General features: G+C 44.8%; 1 protein-coding gene across 1 annotated transcript; it reads right to left on the bottom strand.

The window, feature by feature from the left end:
* Positions 1-1,399: 1,399 nt before the first annotated feature.
* On the bottom strand, positions 1,400-15,120 carry MANSC4 (MANSC domain containing 4). Its single transcript, XM_070754703.1, has 5 exons — positions 15,051-15,120; positions 13,786-13,897; positions 13,223-13,689; positions 9,467-9,601; positions 1,400-2,361 (listed from the first exon to the last, which is right to left on the bottom strand). Exons 3-5 carry the CDS (start codon positions 13,449-13,451, stop codon positions 1,682-1,684), a joined length of 1,044 nt encoding a protein of 347 aa, XP_070610804.1. The 5' UTR covers positions 13,452-13,689; positions 13,786-13,897; positions 15,051-15,120; the 3' UTR covers positions 1,400-1,681.
* Between the last annotated feature and the right edge of the window lie 7,049 nt (positions 15,121-22,169).

Genomic DNA, 22,169 nt, shown 5'->3' with positions numbered 1-22,169 from the left:
TTTGTTTGATAACGGATTAAATAACCGTGACAGATTTGAATATTTTTTTTAAAAAAATGGGTACTACTTTGAGAGTTAAATGTTTAGATATTTCTTTTGTTTTAACCAGACGTAGCACCTTTTACAAGCTCACAAGCTTTTACAACAACAACAGAATCGGATACATATTCAAATTAAAATGAGGGGGGGGGGAATGGAGAGAGAAAAATCAAACTGTTGTTAAATGTAAATATTGTTGTTTTTAATGCACCGTTATACCATGGAATAAATATAGAGGAAATGAAAGGAAAGGTAGAGAAATGGATATCAATAAATTAAGGAGATTTATGTGTATTAGTAAATACGAACCAAAATTGTTACAAATGAATAAGCTGCAAAAACCAATTATCCTGCAATCTAGCAGGTATGTTTATTAAGTCCTGATACCAAAACTACTCTATGTATAAAGCATAATGATTTATTTTGTTTGATTGTATGTATGTGTGTTTCTTTTTTCTTTTCTTGTTTCTTTTTCTTCTCTCAATGTCGTGTTGTTTCTTTTTCTAATGTAAATAATTAATAAAGATATTTTTTTAAAACTTCCAGTGTTGGAGCATGCGAAGGAAGAAAAATCTATCTATCTATCTATCTATCTATCTATCTATCTATCTATCTATCTATCCATCATCTTTCTCTCTCTCTCTCTCTCTATCATCTCTCTCTATATATATATCTATCCTCTCTCTATCTATCTATCTATCATCTCTCTCTCTCTTATCTCTCTCTCTCTCTATCTATCATCTCTATCTATCTATCATCTCTCTCTATCTATCATCTCTCTCATCTCTCCTCTCTCTATCTATCTGTCATCTCTCTCTCTCTATCTATCTATCATGTATCTATATCTCTCTATCTATCTATCATCTATCTATCTATCTATCTATCATATCTCTCTCTCTCTCTCTCTCTCTATATATATATATATATATATATATATATATATATATATATATATATCCTCTCTCTATCTATCTATCATCTCTCTCTCTTATCTCTCTCTCTATCTATCTATCTATCATCTCTCTATCTATCATCTCTCTCTATCTATCATCTCTCTATCTCTCCTCTATCTGTCATCTCTCTCTCTATCTCTCTATCTATCTATCATGTATCTATCTATCTCTCTATCTCTCTATCATCTATCTATCTCTCTATCTATCATCTATCTATCTATCTATCTATCTATTAGATTTGTATGCCGCCCCTTTCCGAAGACTCGGGGAGAAGGGCGGCATACCAATCTAATAAATAATAATAATATAATATAAAACAATACTATATGCAAAGACAAATCTAATTAATTTAAATTGCATACCCTAAAATCCCAGTATATTAAAAATCAATCATACAAATTCAGATCTCAACCAAACATCACATTTATTAGCTATGGGGCAAGGATCTAATAGTCCCAAGCCTGGGGACATAAGTGAGTCTTAAGACTCTTGCGAAAGGCGTGGAGGGTGTGGGCAGTGCGAATCTCTGGGGGGAGGAGCTGATTCCAGAGCGCCAGGGCCCCAACAGAGAAGGTTCTTCCCCTCAGCCCTGCCAAGCGACATTGTCTGGTTGACAGGACCTGCAGAAGGCCGATTCTGGTACCTAACTGGTCGCTGAGATTCATACGGCAGAAGGCGGTACCTGACCATTAAAAGCTACTTTTAATGGCTGTGTATTTTATGAATTGGTTGGGTGCTGATCTTCCTTTCTGCCTTGGTTTGTAACGGCGTCTCTTTTTCCATCCGGTTGCCCAAAAGACACCGCAGCAGCAACAGCAGGTGACAACCAACAAAGAACAAAGTACAATCAGAGGCAACCAGCCCCCTTTTCCCGTCATCTCCTCTATGGGCTGTTGGCCTTCGTCATCGGAACTGTTGTTTCTTCCACTGTAGACTTTGGTTTCATTCAAGGGGTTGCTGGTATTGGGAAGGGCCCCACTGGGTGACAGCGACACTGTCTGGATGGGTGCAGGTGTCCAGGAAACAGGAGATGCCTTGATATTATCTGAAGGGATGGTGGAGGTGTTCCTTCCTGGAAGGATCTCAACTGCTGTCGCCGAATGGTCCATCGCTGAAGCTGACGCCATCAATGTGATGGGGGAATTCTTGAAAGCAGCATCTACTGCTGAGTTCTCGCTACCTGGCTTTGGGGCTGTTGTGGGAGAGGAGTCCTCCACGAAAAAGAATCTTGGGGAAGATAGTTCTTCCTGGTCTGTTTCTAGGTCAGCAACCCGTGCTCCGCCATGCCTCTCCCATTTATTGAAATAAGACCTGGTGTTGATATCTTTGAATGAGAACTTCTCAAAAACGAGAAGGTCGGGATCAATGCCTGGGAAAACACAAGCCGAGAAAGAAGGAAGTCTTAATTTCTTTCCTCATCCAACGCCATCTGATTTGTAGACTTATCTCCACCAACGTCGCATTGTCCAACAGTTACGACCCTCCCTGGACTAAGGTGGTCCTCATGCCTTGGTTATCTCCCAACTGGACTATTGCAATGTTCTGTATGTGGGCCTAACTTTGAAAAGTATCCAAAAGTTTCAACCGATGCGGAATGCAGCCGCATAAGCTACCCTGTTTCCTCGAAAATAAGACCGGGTCTTATATTAAATTTTGTTCCTAACATCCATTAGGGCTTATTTTGGACAAAATATGGTACTAAATGCATCTGTTTGCCTGATGATCTTAACTGGGGCTTATTTGGGGGGCAGGTAGGGTTTATATTACGAGCATCCTGAAAAATCACGGAAGGGCTTATTTTCCGGCTCCATGGACACCGTTGAGTGCCAATTTGCTTCTGGGTCCAGTCCAAGGTGTTGGCTATTATCTATAAAACCCTACATGGTATTAGGGCCAGGCTACCCGTGGAACCAACGTCTCCCCATCACATCGAGCTATCCCAAGCCTGGAAGGCATGCTACAAATTAATGTTCTTTCTTTTTCTTCCTTTCTTCCTTCCTTTCTCTCTCTCTCCCTTCCTTCCTTCCGTCTCTTAAAAATATTTTGGCGTTTTATATTTTTGAATAAACTAAAGATTATACAGGAAAACATTTGGTAAACACACAACAAGTTCAAGGAAACAAACTTCATATCTGGATATTTTCTAAAAGCAAGTTCTACAGTAAAAAAAACTTCTGATGACATATAGCTAATCAAAGCATCATAAAATAGTATTATAATTATTATTAACTACATGATATAGATGAGAGATGGGTTCTAATTAACCTTGTTGCCTGTTCGCTCTCTCAGGCACCATGTGGGCACACCTCATGCGCAGCGCTGAAAAACAAATAATTTTTTTAAAAGCTGAAAACAAGATGGCGACCACGTGCGCAGTGCTGGAAACTCGGCTTCTGCACCTGCTCGTGAGGGGGAAAAAATCACTTTAAAAAAAAAAAATGTCAGCACCCACAAACCGGCACTGAGTGAACTGGGTTGATAACATCATTGTAATTTCACCAGCGGGTCGCTACCAGTGCAAACTGGGAAGAATCCACCCCTGGTATGGATAGAAGATGGCTAAATGTTTGTTCCAGCTTCTTTGCTCTATAAAGTTTTACCAAACGTGTTTTTTTTTAAAAAAATCTGGATTTTACTTATGTACATGTGCAAATGAGCCGGGGTGGCGCAGCAGGTAGAGTGCTGTAGTACAGGCCATTGAAGCTGATTGTAGATCTGAAGGTCAGCGGTTCAGATCTCATCACCGGCTCAAGGTTGACTCAGCCTTCCATCCTTCCGAGGTGGTAAAATGAGAACCCGGATTGTGGGGGCAATAGGCTGGCTCTGTTAAGAAGTGCTATTGCTAACATGTTGTAAGCCGCCCTGAGTCTAAGGAGAAGGGCGGCATAAAAATTGAATAAATAAATTGAATACATAAATCACTATCCTCCCTCCCACGTTCTGTCTGACCAGTCGACGACCGGTCAGCAATTAAATCAGACACAGAGATGGGAAGTATAATAGTCTATCGTACAAGCAAACTTGTTGAGAACCACAAATTAAAGCACAGAATGTCCCTCGACTCCCAAGATTCAAAGTGAGCAGCAAAACTCATAAGGAATGTTCCAAAACAGAGTTATAACTTAAAGCCTGTGGCTTGGCTGAAGCAGAAGTACTTCCCTCAATTTTCGTCGGGGGTGCGTTCTGAGACCGCCCGCGAAAGTCGAATTTCCGCGAAGTAGAGATGCGGAAGTAAACACACCATTTTTGGCTATTGACAGTATCACAAGCCTTCCCTTAACACTTTAAACCCCTAAATTACCATTTCCCATTCCCTTAACAACCATTTACTCACCATTATTACTGGTACTCACCATTGAATAAGACACTTAGTGATCCTGATATTTATAAACATAATTATTTATTAACAATACAGTGATCCCTCGAGTTTCGCGATCTCGAGCTTCGCGAAACGCTATATCGCGAGTTTTCTACCCGGAAGTAACACCACCATCTGCACGCATGCGTAGATGGTGGAGTTTGCATTACCGCCGGGCAGATCAGCTGCTAGGCGGCCAAAGGAACCTTCCCTGGGTCTTCCCGCCGGCATGGGGGGCTTCCTAGCACCCCCCGAACCCCCAACCCGGGTTTGGGGGGGTGCTAGGAAGCCCCCCATGCCGGGGGAGACCTTTTAAAACACCCGTGCCGCTTCCCAGCTGAGTCCTGAAGCCAAGCGCAGAAGTTCGCCTTTGGCGCTTGGCTTCAGGACTCAGCTGGGAAGGGCGCGGCTGTTTGAAAAGGTGGCAGTCGGCCTGGGGGGCTTCCCAGTACCCCCCCCCAACCCTGTCTCCTGCCGCCGGTTTAGCCAGGAGAGGAGCGGCAAAGTGACTTGGAGGAATGGGAAACTCAAACCGCCCAGTTTCAGCTTTCCATTCCTCCACGTCACTTCGCCGCTCCTTCTGGCTGGTGGGGGGGGGGGAGTTAGGAAGGTTCTACTTCTCCCCCCCAGCCAAAAACTCAAAGCCTGTCTCCTGCCACACAGTTTAGCCAGGAGAGCAGCGGCGAAGTGACTTGAAGGAATGGGAAACTCAAACCGCCCGGTTTCAGCTTTCCATTCCTCCACGTCACTTTGCCGGGGGAGTCTGGGAGGGAAGATGACGCGCCGGCAGCACAGGGGCGAGGGGTGGGAGGCAAAGCTCTGCGGGTACAGCCCCTTTCGGCCAAGCCTCCCCCCCCCCCCGCCAAGCAGCCAGGGAAGCCGAGCCGGGCGTGGCGGCGGCGGCTTCCTTCGGGGGCAACGCCAGCAAGAGGGTCTTCGCCCTCTTGCTGGCGTGCGTGGGCGGTGGGGAAGACCCTCAGCTGCTAGGCGGCCCAAGGAATCTCCCATGGGTCTTCCCCACCGCCCACGCACGCCAGCAAGAGGGGGAAGACCCTCTTGCTGGCGTTGCCCCACCACCGCTTCTTCTTCCTTGCGCCCCCGCTGCCTCTCCGCTCTCTTGGGTGGCGGAGCGAAGGAAAACAAAAAGTTTCCCTTTCTGCAGCTCCTGCCTCCCGCCCACCCAAGACAATAAGAGCGGAAGAAGACCCTCTTCTCCAACACGCCCGGAGGAAAGCGGGGGGAAGGGAGGAGAGAGAAGGAAGCCAGGCACGAAGAGTGTCCATGAGGGGGAAGAGACCCCCGCGCCGGGCAGGCCCACCGAAGCGGGAAGAGGGGGCGTGCGCCCGGGCCTGGCTAGAGCGCTTGATCTGCGGGCGCCTTAAAAGGGGGTGTGGACTCCTGGGAGGCCTTGGCGGTGGAAGGGGACACACTCGAAGCCTCAGCCGCCTGTCATACTAGTAAAAAAAGAAACATTGGGAGAAGGGGACGGAAGGCACGCTGGTGCCCTTATGCACGCCCCATACTCCATTGGGTTCACCTCCCGGTGAGTACAGCGCCCGGGAAGCATCATTTCTTGAGGGGGGGAGGGCTTCTCCCTCCTCTCATAACCGACTTCCTAACCAACCACGCACGGATTGCAGCGCCGGATCTCCGGAGCCCGGCCGTCTCCTAAAGGAAGGAGGCGTGGCGTAGTAGGCCTCTTGCACCGCCCCTAATTAAATCGAGCACGGAGGAAGTAAAGCGTCTCTCCTGGTTTCTACGCCGCCAGCCGGTGCCGGCTTTTTATTTTCAGACCTCCCTCGCCCCGAGTTCATGGCTCCTGCGTCGCTGATCGCCGGCCTTAAGCAAGCGGGCAACGAACAGTTCCGCAATGGGCAATACGGCCAAGCGGCCGGGCTTTACGGCCGAGCTCTGGAATTGCTGGAAGCGGCAGGTAGTGGCGTGGAGCTCCAGCCACTTTCAGCCAAGCCTCCCCGGCCACGGAGCCAGGGAAGCCGAGCCGGGCGTGGAACATCGGCGCAGGAGGCAGGACACGATCGGGCGACCGCCGCCGCCACGCCCGGCTCGGCTTCCCTGGCTGCGTGGCCGGGGAGGCTTGGCTGAAAGTGGCTGGAGCCGCAGAGCTTTGCCTCCCCCCCCCCCCTGTGCCGCCCGCGCGTCATCTTCCCTCCCAGACAAAAAGGCCACCCTTCGGCTCTGCAGTTCCAGCCCCTTTCGGCCGAGCCCACCCGGCCAAGGAGCCAGGGAAGCCGAGCCGGGCGTGGCGGCGGCGGCTTCCTTCGGGGGCAACGCCAGCAAGAGGGTCTTCGCCCTCTTGCTGGCGTGCGTGGGCGGTGGGGAAGACCCTCAGCTGCTAGGCGGCCCAAGGAATCTCCCATGGGTCTTCCCCACCGCCCACGCACGCCAGCAAGAGGGGGAAGACCCTCTTGCTGGCGTTGCCCCCGAAGGAAGCCGCCGCCACCACCGCTTCTTCTTCCTTGCGCCCCCGCTGCCTCTCCGCTCTCTTGGGTGGCGGAGCGAAGGAAAACAAAAAGTTTCCCTTTCTGCAGCTCCTGCCTCCCGCCCACCCAAGACAATAAGAGCGGAAGAAGACCCTCTTCTCCAACACGCCCGGAGGAAAGCGGGGGGAAGGGAGGAGAGAGAAGGAAGCCAGGCACGAAGAGTGTCCATGAGGGGGAAGAGACCCCCGCGCCGGGCAGGCCCACCGAAGCGGGAAGAGGGGGCGTGCGCCCGGGCCTGGCTAGAGCGCTTGATCTGCGGGCGCCTTAAAAGGGGGTGTGGACTCCTGGGAGGCCTTGGCGGTGGAAGGGGACACACTCGAAGCCTCAGCCGCCTGTCATACTAGTAAAAAAAGAAACATTGGGAGAAGGGGACGGAAGGCACGCTGGTGCCCTTATGCACGCCCCATACTCCATTGGGTTCACCTCCCGGTGAGTACAGCGCCCGGGAAGCATCATTTCTTGAGGGGGGGAGGGCTTCTCCCTCCTCTCATAACCGACTTCCTAACCAACCACGCACGGATTGCAGCGCCGGATCTCCGGAGCCCGGCCGTCTCCTAAAGGAAGGAGGCGTGGCGTAGTAGGCCTCTTGCACCGCCCCTAATTAAATCGAGCACGGAGGAAGTAAAGCGTCTCTCCTGGTTTCTACGCCGCCAGCCGGTGCCGGCTTTTTATTTTCAGACCTCCCTCGCCCCGAGTTCATGGCTCCTGCGTCGCTGATCGCCGGCCTTAAGCAAGCGGGCAACGAACAGTTCCGCAATGGGCAATACGGCCAAGCGGCCGGGCTTTACGGCCGAGCTCTGGAATTGCTGGAAGCGGCAGGTAGTGGCGTGGAGCTCCAGCCACTTTCAGCCAAGCCTCCCCGGCCACGGAGCCAGGGAAGCCGAGCCGGGCGTGGAACATCGGCGCAGGAGGCAGGACACGATCGGGCGACCGGAGCAGCAGCGCCGCCGCCGTCACGCCCGGCTCGGCTTCCCTGGCTGCGTGGCCGGGGAGGCTCGGCTGAAAGTGGCTGGAGCTGCAGAGCTTTGCCTCCCCCCCCCCCTCGTCCCTGTGCCGCCCGCTCGTCATCTTCCCTCCCAGACAAAAAGGCCGCCCTTCGGCTCTGCAGTTCCAACCTTCCATGGGTCTTCCCCCTCTTGCTTGTGAGGGCGCTTCAACGTTTCCGGACGGCAAGCTCGGACTCTTTCTTTTTCCCTCAGAGGACGCTTATGACAGGCGGCTGAGGCTTCGAGTGTGTCCCCTTCCACCGCCAAGGCCTCCCAGGAGTCCACACCCCCTTTTAAGGCGCCCGCAGATCAAGCGCTCTAGCCAGGCCCGGGCGCACGCCCCCTCTTCCCGCTTCGGTGGGCCTGCCCGGCGCGGGGGTCTCTTCCCCCTCATGGACACTCTTCGTGCCTGGCTTCCTTCTCTCTCCTCCCTTCCCCCCGCTTTCCTCCGGGCGGTGGAAGGGGACACACTCGAAGCCTCAGCCGCCTGTCATAAGCGTCCTCTGAGGGAAAAAGAAAGAGTCCGAGCTTGCCGTCCGGAAACGTTGAAGCGCCCTCACAAGCAAGAGGGGGAAGACCCATGGAAGGTTCCTTGGGCCGCCTAGCAGCTGATCTGCTCGGCAGCGCAGGCTGCTGCTGCGCTGCCGAGCAGATCAGCTGCTAGGCGGCCCAAGGAACCTTTCATGGGTCTTCCCCTCTTGCTGGCGAGGTGAGCCGGCGGGCAGCGGACAAGTGGCGGGCAGCGGGCTGGCGGTGCGGAAGTAAAAACACCATGGAAAAGTGGCACGCATGCGCAGATGGTGTTTTTACTTCCGCACCGCTATATCGCGAAATTTCGATTATCGCAAGGGGTCCTGGAACGGAACCCTCGCGATAATCGAGGGACTACTGTAATTATTTTTTTATTTATTTGCCAAAATTATTAGTTTGGCGATGACGTATGACGTCATCAGGTGGAAAAAACCGTGGCATAGAAAAAAAAACCCTCGCCAAGTATTTTTTAATTAATATTTTTTTGAAAAAACATTGTATAGGCTATTCGTGAAGTTCGAAACCGCGAAAATCGAGGGAGCGCTGTACTCACAGACTTCTCAAAACTATATTTTTTCAAGACTGCAGCAATGCTTGAGAGGAGAGGTAAAGCTCTGAACTTGCTCTTCCCCTCTTGTAGATATAAACGTTGATTTCCTGCAAAAGGAACCTCCGAGTCTCTTCCCCTTTTAAACAGTGATTACAGACTACGCACAAGGCCTCCCTCTACGTCTGCGTAGCTGCTCTCGTCTCCCACGCACTGTTCTCACCTGTGCATCTAAAATAGGATCCACAATCTCCCCCTCCTTATCAGACCCAGACAAGGCTCTAGCTGGGTGTTCTATATTCTCGGCAGGACCCTCAATCTCCATCCCTTCCTCACCCTCACTATCCGACTCCTCTGGCAGCCACACAGGCCTATGATGCTCAGAGGGACTCGGTTCCTCCTCTTCAGCGTCTGTGATTAAAAGAGCTGGCTGTGATCCAACCACAACACCCTCCGAGTGTGCACTAATGCATCCTTTGAGGGAAAAGGATGGCAGTTCAGAAATGTAATAAACCAACAAATAAACAAGCAAGCAAGGAAGCCAGCCTTACCTGGTGTAATATTGTAGAGGATCACACTGCTTGTAGGTTTTACTATGCAGCTTTCCAGCACTGGGCAATACACATGAATGCAGTTTCTATCAGGGATATTGGTTTTGTAGTAGAAAACAGCCAAGTTACAGGAAACTAAAAATAGAGAGACAAGAAAGTTTTAACATGAGTCCTGATGCTGTCTATGTTGAATGAGCTTTATCAGATTTATTAGACATTTTATTTATTTATTTATTTATTTATTTATTTATTTATTTATTTATTTATTTATTTATTTATTTATTTATTTATTTATTTATTATTTATTTATTTATTTATTTATTTATTTATTTATTTATTTATTTATTTATTTATTTATTTATTTATTTATTTATTTATTTATTTATTTATTTATTTATTTATTTATTTATTTATTTATTTATTTATTTATTTATTTATGGGATTTGTATGCTGCCCCTCTCCGCAGACTCGGGGCGGCTAACAACAGCAACAAAACAGTATAATCCAATACTAAAAACAGTTAAAACTCATCATGTTTTAAGTTTAAGTTTCAAGTTTTATTGGCTTTATATGCCGCCCCTCTCCGAAAACCCGGGGCGGCTAACAACAATCATGAAAATATACAATAAAATCCAATACTAAAAGCAAATTAAAACCCCTTAATATATAAAAACCAAACATACATACAAACATACCATGTATACAGTTGTAACAGCCTAGGGGGAGAAAAAAGTCTTAATTCCCCCATGCCTGGCGGCAGAGGTGGGTTTTAAGTAGCTTACGAAAGGCAAGGAGGGTGGGGGCGATTCTAATCTCTGGGGGGGACTTGGTTCCAGAGGGCCGGGGCCGCCACAGAGAAGGCTCTTCCCCTGGGTCTCGCCAAGAGACATTGTTTGGTTGACGGGACCCGGAGAAGGACAACTCTGTGGGACCAAACTGGTCGCTGGGATTCGTGCAGCAGAAGGCGGTCTCGCAGATAACCTGGTCCGGTGCCATGAAGGGCTTTATAGATCATAACCAACACTTTGAATTGTGACGGGAAACTGATCGGCAACCAATGCAGACTGCGGAGTGTTGGTGTAACATGGGCATATTTGGGAAAGCCCATGATTGCTCTCGCAGCTGCATTCTGCACGATCTGAAGTTTCCGAACACTTTTCAAAGGTAGCCCCATGTAGAGAGCGTTACAGTAGTCGAACCTCGAGGTGATGAGGGCGTGCGTGACTGTGAGCAATGACTCCCGGTCCAAATAGGGCCACAACTGGTGCACCAGGCGAACCTGGGTGAACGCCCCCCTCGCCACAGCTGAAAGGTGTTTCTCTAATGTGAGCTGTGGATCGAGGAGGACGCCCAAGTTGCGGACCCTCTCTGAGGGGGTCAATGATTCTCCCCCCAGGGTAATGGATGGACAGATGGAATTGTCCTTGGGAGGCATGACCCACAGCCACTCCATCTTGTCTGGGTTGAACATGTTATTTTTAAAAAAAAATCCCTTAATTTTTTTTAAAATTAATATGGTCTAATGCATAAGTGCCCCAGAGTGCCTTCCGTCCCCTGTCCTAATGTTTCTCTTTTACTAGTATCATGTATATAAATATTATATCTTTGTATACCACCAATACATACTTGACAAAATAAACAAACAAATAAAATAAAAATAAATATTTTTTTTTAATCCCTTAATTAGGGTGTTAAAAATTATAATTCTCTAGGCATATCTCTTTCCGCCATCAAATCTTGATTTTGTTTAAAAAAGGATTAAACAGATTAACTTTCTAATGAGTTGGTGTTTTCATACTTTTATTTTTTGCCTATGAATCAAGACCAGGTTAAAAATTATAATTCTCTAGGCATATCTCTTTCCGCCATCAAATCTTGATTTTTTTTAAAAAAAAGGATTAAACAGATTAACTTTCTAATGAGTTGGTGTTTTCATACTTTTATTTTTTGCCTAGGAATCAAGGCCAGGTTAAAAATTATAATTCTCTAGGCATATCTCTTTCCGCCATCAAATCTTGATTTTTTTAAAAAAAGGATTAAACAGATTAACTTTCTAATGAGTTGGTGTTTTCATACTTTTATTTTTTGCCTAGGAATCAAGCCCAGATTATATGTTGTCAGGATTATGTGTCAGAATACCTCACCATATGAACACAGGGACTGCCTTGTGCTAAATCAGTGTTCCAATAAAGGACGGATTCAGTCCTTCAGCTTGTATTTCAGTTACAGCCTTTATCCTACCAGCCCGACTCACGCATGAGAGAGAAAATTGTGCAAGAGAATTGTTCTTTGTTTAAAAGTTCAGGCCTGGAGTCCATTGACCGGTGCCTAAAGAAATGGAACAAAGCGGCCGAAAAGACCTTTAAAATGTTTTTCTAGCCATCAGAGGCGTTGATTGACCTGGTTCTTCCTCCCTCTAGAATCAGCTTTTAGGTGAGATTTGCAACATATAGAGACAGTTTGGCCTAGTGGTTAAGGCACCAGGTTAGAAAGGAAAAGTTATGTCATGTTCTTTAGAGGTATACTCAGTTATACATTTCCACCCCATGTCCAATCAACGAAGCAGTGGAAGTGATGTGCCGGTACCTGGATGCTGTTGGGTTCTGGATGGGTGCCAACAAGCTCAAAGTCAACCGAGACAAGACGGAGTGGCGTGGCTGTGGGTCTTGCCTCCCAAGGACAATTCCATCTGTCCGTCCATTACCCGGGGGGGGGGGAATTATTGACCCCCTCAGAGAGGTTCTGCAACTTGGGCTTCCTCCTCGATCCACAGCTAACATTGGAATACCATCTTTTGGCTGTGGTGAGGAGGGCGTTTGCCCAGGTTCGCCTGGTGCACCAGTTGTGACCCTATTTGGACAGGGAGTCATTGCTCAGTCACTCATGCCCTCATCACCTTGAGGCTCGACTACTGTAACGCTCTCTACATGGGGCTACCTTTGAAAAGTGTTCAGAAACTTCAGATCGTGCAGAATGCGGCCGCGAGAGCCATCGTGGGGTTCCCAGATTCGCCCACGTTTCTACAACACTCCGTGGCCTGCACTGGTTGCCGATCAGTTTCCGGTCACAATTCAAAGTGTTGGTTATGGCCTTTAAAGCCCTACATGGCACTGGACCAGAGTACCTCTGGAACCGCCTGCTACCGCACGAATCCCAGCGACTGATAAGGTCCCACAGAGTTGGCCTTCTCTGGGTCCCGTTGACCCAGGAAGGAAGGAAGGAAGGAAGGAAGGAAGGAAGGAAGGAAGGAAGGAAGGAAGGAAGGAAGGAGATGGAGGGAGGGAAGGAAGGGGAGGGAGGGAGGGAAGGAAGGCAGAAAGGGAAGGAGGGAGGGAAAGAAGGAAGGAAGGAAGAGTGAAAGAAGGAGGAAGAAAGGAAGGGGAAAATAGGATGGAGCAGGGAAGAAAGGAAGGAGAGGGAGGGAGGGAAGGGATGAAGGAGAGGGAGGGAAGGGGAGAGGGAGGGAGGGAAGGAAGGGTAAAAGAAAGGGGGAGAGGAAGAAAGGGAAAGAAGAGGGAGGGAGAAGGGAAAAAGGAAGGAAAGAAGGAAGGGAAATAAAAAGAAAAGGAGGGAGGGAGGAGGGGAAGAAAAGAAAGAACAAAGGAAAAAGAGGTAAAAGAAGCAAAGAAAGGCAGAAAGCAAAGGAATGTTTTGCCTTGCTTTCGAATAGGTTAAAAAAATATCTTAAATGTTGACACACACCAGGTGTCTAATGCTTTGTTCCTGGAGCCTTTTCCGAAAAAAACGAATCCTTACCGCCCTCGAGGGTACAGCAGGCTCGGCTGCATTGTCCGGCAGTGGGTGCCGCATAAATGTTGAGGATGTGAGCTCCTTGCTTCTGCGAATGCTCCAGATCAATTGAAAGACCTGGGAATCGTCGGATCCAGCAGTTCTTGTAATACGTGGTGGGTGAGCAAAGGCCTTCCGGTCTGCACACCCAGGCCCAAAACAGAAGGACTTCTGAAAGAGCCACTAGCAGAAACATGTCACCAACATTTCCTTAGCAAAGATCTTTTTCTTCAAGGCAGAAGAAATGTTGACTGAGAGAAACTCAGCATTGCCTGGTAGGACAACCTGTTTGCAGCTGATGGCTGTAACTTTCCACGGAATTAGGAAGCCATTTGCAAGCACAGAGAATTCAATTCAATTGAATTTATTCGCTCTCCATCTTTGTGCAGCTACTTGAACTTCACGAAGCAGATCCAGAGTTTGCATAATGACACCTGTAGAATAATAAAGAATTTCCAGCTATTACGGTATCGTTTGGGGGCCAGAAACTGTATAGCTTTTTCCAGGCGGTGTGTGTGTGTGCTACTTACCGCCACTATCGGTGTGCTTCCTGCAGAGGAGGGGGTTGGACTAGATGATTCAAAATGGGTGAACAGTGCAGTCAGGCGGTAGGGAAAGCCAGTAGGATGCTTGGCTGCATAGCTAGAGGTATAACAAGCAGGAAGAGGGAGATTACGATCCCGCTATATAGAGCGCTGGTGAGATCCCATTTGGAATACTGTGCTCAGTTCTGGAGACCTCACCTACAAAAAGATATGGATAAAATTGAACGGGTCCAAAGACGGGCTACAAGAATGGTGGAAGGTCTTAAGCATAAAACGTATCAGGAAAGACTGAATGAACTCAATCTGTATAGTCTGGAGGACATAAGGGAAAAGGGGGGACATGATCGAAACATTTAAATATGTTAAAGGGTTAATTAAGATCCAGGAGGGAAGTGTTTTTAATAGGAAAATGAACACAAGAACAAGGGGACACAATCTGAAGTTAGTTGGGGGAAAGATCAAAAGCAACATGAGAAAATATTATTTTACTGAAAGAGTAGTAGATCCTTGGAACAAACTTCCAGCAGACGTGGTAGATAAATCCACAGTAACTGAATTTAAACATGCCTGGGATAAACATATAGAAACATAGAAGTCTGACGGCAGAAAAAGACCTCATGGTCCATCTAGTCTGCCCTTATACTATTTTCTGTATTTTATCTTAGGATGGATATATGTTTATCCCAGGCATGTTTAAATTCAGTTACTGTGGATTTATCTACCACATCTGCTGGAAGTTTGTTCCAAGGATCTACTACTCTTTCAGTAAAATAATATTTTCTCATGTTGCTTTTGATCTTTCCCCCAAATAACTTCAGATTGTGTCCCCTTGTTCTTGTGTTCACTTTCCTATTAAAAACACTTCCCTCCTGGACCTTATTTAACCCTTTGATATATTTAAATGTTTCGATCATGTCCCCCCTTTCCCTTCTGTCCTCCAGACTATACAGATTGAGTTCATGAAGTCTTTCCTGATACGTTTTGTGCTTAAGACCTTCCACCATTCTTGTAGCCCGTCTTTGGACCCGTTCAATTTTGTCAATATCTTTTTGTATCCATCCTAAGATAAAATACAGAAAATAGTATAAAGGCAGACTAGATGGATCATGAGGTCTTTTTCTGCCGTCAGACTTCTATGTTTCTATGACCTGCAAGGTCCCTTTCAACTGTAATGAATACATAAATAAATAAATAAATAAATAAACAAGAAGTATAGCTTTTTCCAAGCGGTGTGTGTGTGTGCTACTTACCGCCACTATCGGTGTGCTTCCTGCAGAGCAGCGGGTTGGACTAGATGACCTGCGAGGTCCCTTTCAACTGCAATGAATACATAAATAAATAAATAACCAAGAAGTATAAATCCTTCCATTCCCCACTATCCAGTCAGAGATGAGGAAGGTTCTGCAATGAGAAGTGAAACGTCTTCAAAAGAAAAACCAGGAAGTCCAGTTGCCTCTTAAAAAACAGCATCATTGAGACAACCATGACCTGGGCGCCTGAGAATTCAATTCAATTCAATTCAATTTATTAGATTTGTATGCCGCCCCTCTCCGAAGACTCGGGGCGGCTCACAATAGCAATAAAAACAATATAACAATGGAACAAATATAATAATAAAAATTATATAAAACCCCCAACAATTAAAAACCATACAACACATACATACCAAACATAAAACATAAGAAAGCTGGGGGAGATGTCCTAGTTCCCCCATGCCTGGTGATATAGGTAGGTCTTGAGTAACTGGCAAAAGACAAGGAGGGTGGGGGCCGTTCTAATCTCCAGGGGGAGTTGATTCCAGAGGGCCGGGGCCACCGTAGAGAAGGCTCTTCCTCTGGGGCCCGCCAAACAACATTGTTTGGTCGACGGGATCTGGAGAAGGCCAACACTGTGGGACCTTATCGGCCGCTGGGATTCGTGCGGTAGAAGGCAGTTGTGGAGGTATTCTCGTCCAATGCCATGAAGGGCTTTAAAGGCCATTACCGACACTTTGAATTGTGACCGGAAACCGATCGGCAGCCAGTGCAGGCCACGGAGCGTTGTAGAAACGTGGGCGAACCTCCATAGACAGTGCCATTGTAACTTTGAACATTCGCCAAATGAATAAGTGGAGTACCAAGTTTTTACTTAGGATTTCATGCAGCGATATAGCAATTTAAATGGCAAACGAATAAATAAAAATAAACGAATGGCACATTTATTTGTTATATGCTTTCCTAGATCTTCCTGCTATGGTTCAAATTTTACCTCTTTTTAAGATTTGCAAACAATTTCACCTTGTCCAACAATAGTCTATGGAGAGGGGTGGCATACAAATCTAATTAATAATAATAATAATAATAATAATAATAATAATAATAATAATAATAAATGATAACTCCTATAATGTTTCTCTCTAGATTAGGAATTCTCAACCCGACAAAAACAGAAACAAAAGGAATATGATCACTGTTAGCAACACAGCATTCAGAAGAAGAATAAAATAGTGTTATTGTCCCGAAATTACAACTTGGTGCAATTCCACTACAAAATGGGTTGGCAAAAGGTAGCAAAATCCAAGAAATTTAAAAACACATGGAAACGATTGCAAAACTGAACAGAAGCAAACATTGCATTTGTTTCTTACCTGATGTTTTTTCCCTCCATCAGAAATGTTCATTATTTATTCTCCAACGAGGAAAAAGATCATAATAAATTTTGCTGAAGGAAAAAAATCCGAATGACATTGTTGCTTTTGAAACATCCAAGAATGAATGGCAATGGTATATGTATTTTTTTTTCTAAAGTCCAAGTTGGAAACTTGAGTTAGTGTTGATTAAGAATTGATAAAAGCCCTTAATTTAGAGCAAGTGGACAGACTGCTTGGCTGCTAGGGAAATGAATGGCGAATGAACATTTCTCTCTTTGCATGGAGGGAGAAAATGGCAGGTCCCTCTTTATTGACATTGGATACCTGGTATTTTAACCCCTTTTCTACCAAGGATTTTAGCCGGAACTGTAGAAAAATCCATTGCAAAATCAGTAAAAATACACACGTAATTTACTGATGTTATTGTCTATGACAGAATTAATAAGATTTTTTTAAAAAATTATTTATTTTGTCAAATATTGGTGGTATACAAAGATATAATAATATTTATATACATGATACTAGTAAAAGAGAAACATTAGGACAGGAAATGGAAGGCATCAACTACTCGGTTACTAAAGTCGTATTTCCTGCAGTCAAGTTTGGAGCGGTTTACATTAGGCTTGTATCTGTTATGTGCTCGTGCGTTGTTGTGGTTGAAGCTGAAGTAGTCGTTGACAGGAAGGACTCTAACACAGACTCCCAGGCACCTGGCCCCACAGGCTGCAGCCCACCCCAAAGTTACCCAAATTACCAGCACAGGATGAACAGGATAGCATAGCGCTACATCCAGTGAAAGGCTACCAAAATTTTTACTAGCATGTGGGCTTGGTTTATGCAGGACGGCCTGCATTTTCTTTCAACATATTTTAGTGCAAACTGGGTGCTTCTGGTGTGGAGCTCCATTTTCGCTACCCCACTGCGTTCCACCCCATCCAGGCAGTAGCGCACCCCTGGCTACATCCCCAGGGGTTAAATTCCATTACCCGGGGGGGGGGAGAATTATTGCCCCCCTCGGAGAGGGTCCGCAACTTGGGCGTCCTCCTCGATCCACAGCTGACATTGGAACATCATCTTTCGGCTGTGGCGAGGAGGGCGTTTGCACAGGTTTGCCTGGTGCATCAGTTGCAGCCCTATTTGGACAGGGAGACATTGCTCACAGTCGCTCATGCCCTTATCACCTCGAGGTTCGACTACTGCAACGCTCTCTACATGGGGCTACCTTTGAAAAGTGTTCGGAAACTTCAGATCGTGCAGAATGCGGCCGCGAGAGCTATTGTGGGGCTTCCCAGATTCGCCCATGTTTCTCAAACACTCCGTGGCTTGCACTGGCTGCCGATCAGTTTCCGGTCACAATTCAAATTGTTGGTAATGACCTATAAAGCCCTACATGGCATCGGACCAGAATACATCCAAGACCGTCTTCTGCCACACAAATCCCAGCGGCCAATAAGGGTTGGCCTTCTCCGGGTCACATCGACTAAACAATGTCGTTTGGCGGGCCCCAGGGGAAGAGCCTTCTTTGTGGCGGCCCTGGCCCTCTGGAATCAACTCCTCCCAGAGATCAGAACTGCCTCCACCCTCCTTGCCTTTTGTAAATTGCTTAAGACCCACCTATACCACCAGGCATGTGGGAATTGAGATATTTCCCCCAGGCTTATATAGTTTTATGTATGGTATGCTTGTGTTATATGTTTTTATATAATGGGTTTTTAGATATTTTTTCTTTAAAATATTAGATTTGTTTATTGTACACTGTTTATTATTGTTGTGAACCGCCCCGAGTCTGCGGAGAGGGGGGGGGCATACAAATCTAATCTATTATTATTATTATTATTATTATTATTATTATTATTATTATTAACTATCGCCCCCCTAGCTGACCTGGAGGAGGGACACATACAGGAAGATAGCTCACAGGAGGAACAAATGGACTTGGACTTATCGGAGGACGAGGGACTTGGCCCGGATCCACCACCTTAATGTTAATGTTCCTCTTTCTCATCATCCAATCCAGCTCATATGGATGTTGTTACGTGCAAAACATGGGGAGGAGGAAGTATTAGATATGTTAGCTGCCTTGAGTTATATATCAGAATAATAAAAGCAGGAAACAAACAAAACAGAACAAAATAGAATAACTTCATTGTCACTTTGAATGTACATTAATCAGCATACATTAAAATGGAATTTCATTGCATACAGCTCTCAAAGGGTCACCCCCTTCCAATATACACCATATAAACACGACAAAATAAATACATACAAAATTATGTACACACACACATACACAAACAGAATCACATATTTTGCTCATAAATTTATTTATTTATTTATTTAGATTTGTATGCCGCCCCTCTCCGCAGACTCCCCCTTTTTGTGAAATTTTGAAATTAACAGCATAATTTGTATATACATTGAAATAATTGAACACAGCAGGAGGGGCCCTTTTATAAGCAAAATAAAAATATAAGCATTATTTTCTTCATTTCATTGTGTGCAGAAATGTTCGTTCCAAGTGAAAAAGGTTTTTAAAAAGACCAAATATAAGTACCAAAAATGAACAATTTTTGGTCCGGGTCAAATAGACGTAGGAACAGAATTAGTGTATAGTGTGTTTGAACAGAACAGCAGGGCTAGACTGCAGAAATGAGGCCACATGGGGCTGCCCTTGAAGACTATTCAAAACTTCATAGGTCTGTTTATTTATTTATTTATTATTTATTTATTTATTTTGTCCAATACACAATGAGGGTTTTAGTATATATCTATATACACATAGTAAAATACACGATGAAAGTTAGAGAGGAGATACTTATAGTAAAATATATCTAAGAAATAATAGAAAAGAAAGTATAGTAATAGAACATATCAATGAAAGAATAGAAGAAGAGATATAGGAATAGAAGAAAGGTATAGGAGATATAGGAGAGCAATAGGACAGGGGACGGAAGGCACTCTAGTGCACTTGTTCTCGCCCCTTACTGACCTCTTAGGAATCTGGATAGGTCAAACGTAGATAATCTAAGGGTAAAGTGTTGGGGGTTTGGGGATGACACTATGGAGTCCGGTAATGAGTTCCATGCTTCAACAACTCGGTTACTGAAGCCATATTTTTTACAGTCAAGTTTGGAGCGGTTAATATTAAGTTTAAATCTGTTGTGTGCTCTTGTGTTGTTGTGGTTGAAGCTGAAGTAGTCGCCAACAGGCAGGACGTTGCAGCATATGATCTTGTGGGCAATACTTAGATCTTGTTTAAGACATCTTAGTTCTAAGCTTTCTAGGCCCAGGATTGAAAGTCTAGTCTCGTAGGGTATTTTATTTCGAGTGGAGGAGTGAAGGGCTCTTCTGGTGAAGTATCTTTGGACATTTTCAAGGGTGTTGATGTCTGAGATGCGAGATGGGTTTATGGTTTGTGAATGACATATAACAGTGATGGCGAACCTCTTTTGGTTAGCATACCAAAAGGGTGTCCCCGCACCCATTCCCTTTCGTCCCCTAGCTAATTTAACCTGAATTTAAAAGATAAGTCTTCTGGAACAAAGTGGTTGAGTCCTCCACCCTTAACTCAGAGGTGTCAAAGGTGTCTTTTAATAATATACCTTAAAACAGTCACTACTTCACTTGCAATGCAATAGCTGCCATTTTGACTTTCTTGACCTACATTGACCAAATGCCAGGATTTATCAGTCTTTGGCCAAATGAACAGGCAGTGTTATCAAGGCATGGTTTGGGCATACTTTATGGTACAATTATTATTTGAAAAGAGTGAGTTTATTATGTAATTTATTAAAGGGAACTGCACTCAAGTGCAACTGTGCTCACCGTGAGTACAATTTGTATAAAATACAATTTTACAATAAATATATTACAAAATATATTTATATATTTATTTATACAGGGCAAAATTAGGGCTATCTTTCATCTTTTTTTGTTTTGCTTGCTTGTTTTGCAACTTTAGAATTTGCAACTTTTTAAAAAATACAACTTGCAAACTTGTGGGGGGGAAATGGCTGGAACTGGAATGTTCGAAATAGAAATTGAGGTGGTGGGGAAAGAACAGCTCGCAATAAAATATGCTACAAGGTTGGAACGATTCACAATCTATTATTAACACTTTATGATGGCACGGTTAAGAGATTTGGCAGTAAATATGTTTTTAACATTCCTGAGAAAGTTTTTTTTCCCTCTCGAATACTTCCCCCCCCTTCATTTTGAAGTTGGTATAGTCCTAACCGACATTATTCTTGTTTGCCAAGCTCAGGTCGTATTTGAGGGAAAAGGTGCTGGGCGGTGGGGAGTTCCTTCTGATGTGAGGTTTTATCGAGGGGAAACTAAATACAGTACTTATTTATCGATAAAACATTTTTCTACAGACTTTTCCTGTGTTCAGCTCTCAATTCCTGGGAAATTTTCTTAGTTTAAAAGTGGAATAAAAGCCTTTTTATATAAACCGCGTTTGTCACCGCTGGGAGTTTTTCTTTTTCTAAACCTGGAGCTGGGTTTCTAAGTCTTCCACTTTAAAATTCAACTTAGTCCAGGCTTCTTTAGATCTCTTTACTTTAAAATTCAACTTGGGCTACTATTTCCTGTATGTCACGTTATCTTGTATGTTAAGCTAGGTGAAGCAAATTTGGATCAAAATTTGATTTTGTCTTCATTTTTCATACTTGTGGTTTTCAAACTGCATTTTTCTCACTGGGTTTTCTGTAGAACGTGGGTTTCTTTTGACCAGGAAAGTTTACCTTTTAAAAAATAACTCAATTTTTTAGTTAATGCTGAAAAATTTATTTAATTGGATTTGTATGCCGAGGACTCGGGGCAGCTCACAACATATATAAAAGCAACAATAATATAATCCAATTAGTGCTATATTAAAAACAATTAAAAAGAGAAGATTAACCTAAAAAATTAACTTATTAACCAAATGTGGGAGGAAAGTTGCAGAATAATTAACAGAAGCAGAATTAAAAAGCAATTAAAAGTTCCAGAAATAAGTGACATTCAGGAGTTTTCAATTCATATGCAGTCTACCTATTTAATTTACAGGAAGAGGAAGGTTGATAGTTTAATTCAGCTTAAATTGAGTAACTGCAAAGCAGCTGTTAAAGGGGAAAAAAAGCTCCCTGGGCCTTGTAATATTTGAAGCACAAACATGAAGAGAAACAACAGAGCAACATATGCACTGCAACTAAAATGGCTGCCTTCTTGTTTCTAAGGGCCTTTCAACATTTCTAATATTTCCTCTTGAGTGATAACACACACACACAAAGGGGTCGCCTTAATTTTCTAGCCCAGTTTTAATTGACGCATATTTATTTTGCCAAAATAACACTTGGTTCACTGCTTTATTCTATGGACTCTTCTAACCCCCCCCCTCCCATTTTTTCCATTTTAATTTTCCCTTGGTTTTTTGATTTTTAAGTTCATTCTTAAAAGGGCAAGATTTTTCAAATAAATTTATAGCGATGGCTGGGAAATGTGACATAGTACCTATGCTAAAGAAAGGAAATAAACCTTTGAGCTTGAAGCTAAATCAAATTAGGCTTTATACCACCTTTATGTAGATGAGGCAGTAAACTTACTTAATATTCCTTCCTCATGTTTTCCACACAATGAAATAAGTATACATTTGACTGGTAATTTTTAATTCCTATCAAATTACTATTTACTCTGTGTTTCTGCTATCTTTGGAACCATCTGGCCTAAGTTTTCCAACACCGTGCTGTCTGGAAATGGA

This window comes from Erythrolamprus reginae, chromosome 6 (genome assembly GCF_031021105.1).
Source record: "Erythrolamprus reginae isolate rEryReg1 chromosome 6, rEryReg1.hap1, whole genome shotgun sequence".
NCBI lineage: Eukaryota > Metazoa > Chordata > Lepidosauria > Squamata > Dipsadidae > Erythrolamprus > Erythrolamprus reginae.
The sequence above is the reverse complement of the archived record's forward strand: the minus strand, read 5'-3'. Positions and strand labels throughout refer to the sequence as shown.